The 2,500-nt window shown below is 39.4% G+C and overlaps 1 protein-coding gene across 1 annotated transcript in view; it reads right to left on the minus strand.

Moving 5' to 3' along the window:
* The window catches only part of LOC143024719 (uncharacterized), a 52,893-nt gene extending 50,879 nt beyond the window's left edge, over positions 1–2,014 (minus strand). Inside the window, exon 1 of the mRNA XM_076183787.1 lies at positions 1,849–2,014. Coding sequence (XP_076039902.1) covers positions 1,849–1,897 — 49 coding nt within the window. The 5' untranslated portion in view covers positions 1,898–2,014. The remainder of the gene's footprint in view (positions 1–1,848) is intronic.
* Positions 2,015–2,500: the final 486 nt, after the last annotated feature.

Genomic DNA, 2,500 nt, shown 5'->3' on the forward strand with positions numbered 1-2,500 from the left:
AAAGATTAGGTTAGGTTGAACGAGGATTATGGTTATTGCCATCAAATTATACAGCCGAAGAATCTTAAACCCAGTATGCCCGACATGAAGAACTGTCACCCTAGGATAGCCCACATGAAGAATTGTCACCCTATCGAATTCTGGGGTGACGATTCTTCGTGCTATTCCATCCCCTCACTACACACTCGCATGACCATCCCTATACATCACCATACAAAGGAAGAATTGCACACTGCATTCCTCAGATTTTCCAACCCAGCAAGAACGACCACTAAGCTTTTCCATCCGTACGCTCTTCCATCTCTACCCAGCCTCCGTGGTGAGGTTTGAGGACGTAACAAATCCTACGGGATAGCACGGTGATTAAGCAGTAGACTTTGCAATATGAACAACCCCCACCGTCGCCCTCGTTATGAACGTCTTCTGATAACACGTTTTCTGAACGTTCTCAGTTCTGCCAAAACGTCGCTTTCAAAGATAATGAGAGATTCCTCGTTAGCTACAAGGTCTCTGGCGGGCAGTTATTACGCATTTTATACATTTTTCGCCAGAATCCATTTTCCTCACCATATTTACACAATAGTACAGGCGCAAGCCAATACATAACCTATGCTTCTCGTAATAAACTGTGGCTACGATATTGCAGATTCCATCATTTCGAGTACGCTTTCGTTTATATAAAACTAAACTGGTCGTAATTTGTCATTCCGACGTCGATACTGACTGAACAGGCGTGCAACAAAGCAACGGAAATATCATAATATATCCCCAACCGAACAATGCACGAAATACTACAATGACTTTACTTGAAAAAATAAAATAAAAACATGTGTTATGGTAACGAACATCGTCCTTTCGACATTCCATACACCACGTCACAAAGAAAACTCCAAAACGCCTCATTTCGTTAGGGCGTGTTGACGAAGGAAGAACAGTACATATTACGTGTGACAATTCACATTGGTATCTACAGAGATGTATCCAGGCACTACCCAGTGACTGGTGTGACAAAACATCCCATTAATACTAGTTCTATGGAATTGCATCCCTTTACACTCCTCATGAACTTGCCTAGTAACAAATATTTACTTCCTGTAAATTGAAATGGCGTACTAGCACCAACAATTACAATACCAAGAATAACCACTGACTACATGGTAACATTCGCCGCGGATTAAAAAAAAATGGAAAACACATTTTCACAATGATTCGCAGTCTGTACGTGAGTGTAATCACGCAGATTGTATTGCATCACAAGACAAGTGTCCACTCCCAAGTAATTCTTGCACACTGACGCCCGTTGTGTACACATTCTTACCCCATTTTTATTCCTTAAAGGCTCCACGTCCCACCACACTAAATTCCATCAATTATCGAAGTTACAAATTTCGTTCAAACACAAATTACACCATCACCATGGGCAGGGCTTCCCACAACCTACAATGAAATGTTGATGCATAGGTAGTTTTAAGTTTGTGAAAATATACTTTTTTCGTGCAAATTACATTGCTTATGGGCAACTGATATTACTCAAGTCCACGTTTCTCTTTAAACTGAAATTGCCCCGACCCTTTAAAGAGTATACATGCATTCACCTACATGCATTCTCATTAGTGTATTACAGATATTAGGCATTAGAATATTCCCCAGCTCCAACATCCCTATTTTACTTGTAAATGTCCATTTCCTTAACAGCACGGATTACAAGAACCTTATACAAATTCGGTGATTTTACAATATTCTTTTTTCGTGGTTGGGTCTCTCCTGTTCAACACAAGTTACAACCTTTCAATATTTCTAAAAATGCATAATACGAAACATTTGTTTCATCTATACTAAAATACTTACTCTTGTGTTTGCTGTTGCCATGGAAGAGGGATCGGAACAATGAAGACATGTTCACCGTTATACACCTTTCACCGATACTAGGAATATGCTACGTTCACACGTTCTGCGCTCGTCCACGCACTTCTGCCTAGCACTCTCGATGCCGACTACTCTCCCCTACAAGCGCTTTCATTTGACAACCCGCCAAATGGTGAACTCGAGTTGCCAACGTGAAATTATTTTTGGTACCATTATGATCAACTCAAAATAATATCGTATATGTTTATATGGGGCATATTTACGTCTATAAAGGCATTATTTACTGTAAATGCTATTCCACTGTTTCTGGTCGATATTAACGTGTACAAATATATAAAAGCCACTGGTATTTTCCATAAGCATGATATAGAACGCACTGACAACCTACTAACTGAGACGACCAATAACAACTCGGAATTCTTTTCGTCTGCTTTCTGATTTGTCAATTAAAAATATACTCGTGTTGAATCATTCACTACTCACGTGAACTTGTAATGGAGAAAAAATCCTTTTCCTCGAATTTATTGAACTTTTTTTCACCATAAAATTTTGTGAGATGTCCTGCAGATAGCATAATCTGCGTAATATGACCTTTGATATGATAACAATCCCATGGCAAACCATGTTTTGCTTT

The sequence above is a fragment of the Oratosquilla oratoria genome, chromosome 4 (genome assembly GCF_046742065.1).
Source record: "Oratosquilla oratoria isolate Oo_2021 chromosome 4, ASM4674206v1, whole genome shotgun sequence".
Classification (NCBI taxonomy): domain Eukaryota; kingdom Metazoa; phylum Arthropoda; class Malacostraca; order Stomatopoda; family Squillidae; genus Oratosquilla; species Oratosquilla oratoria.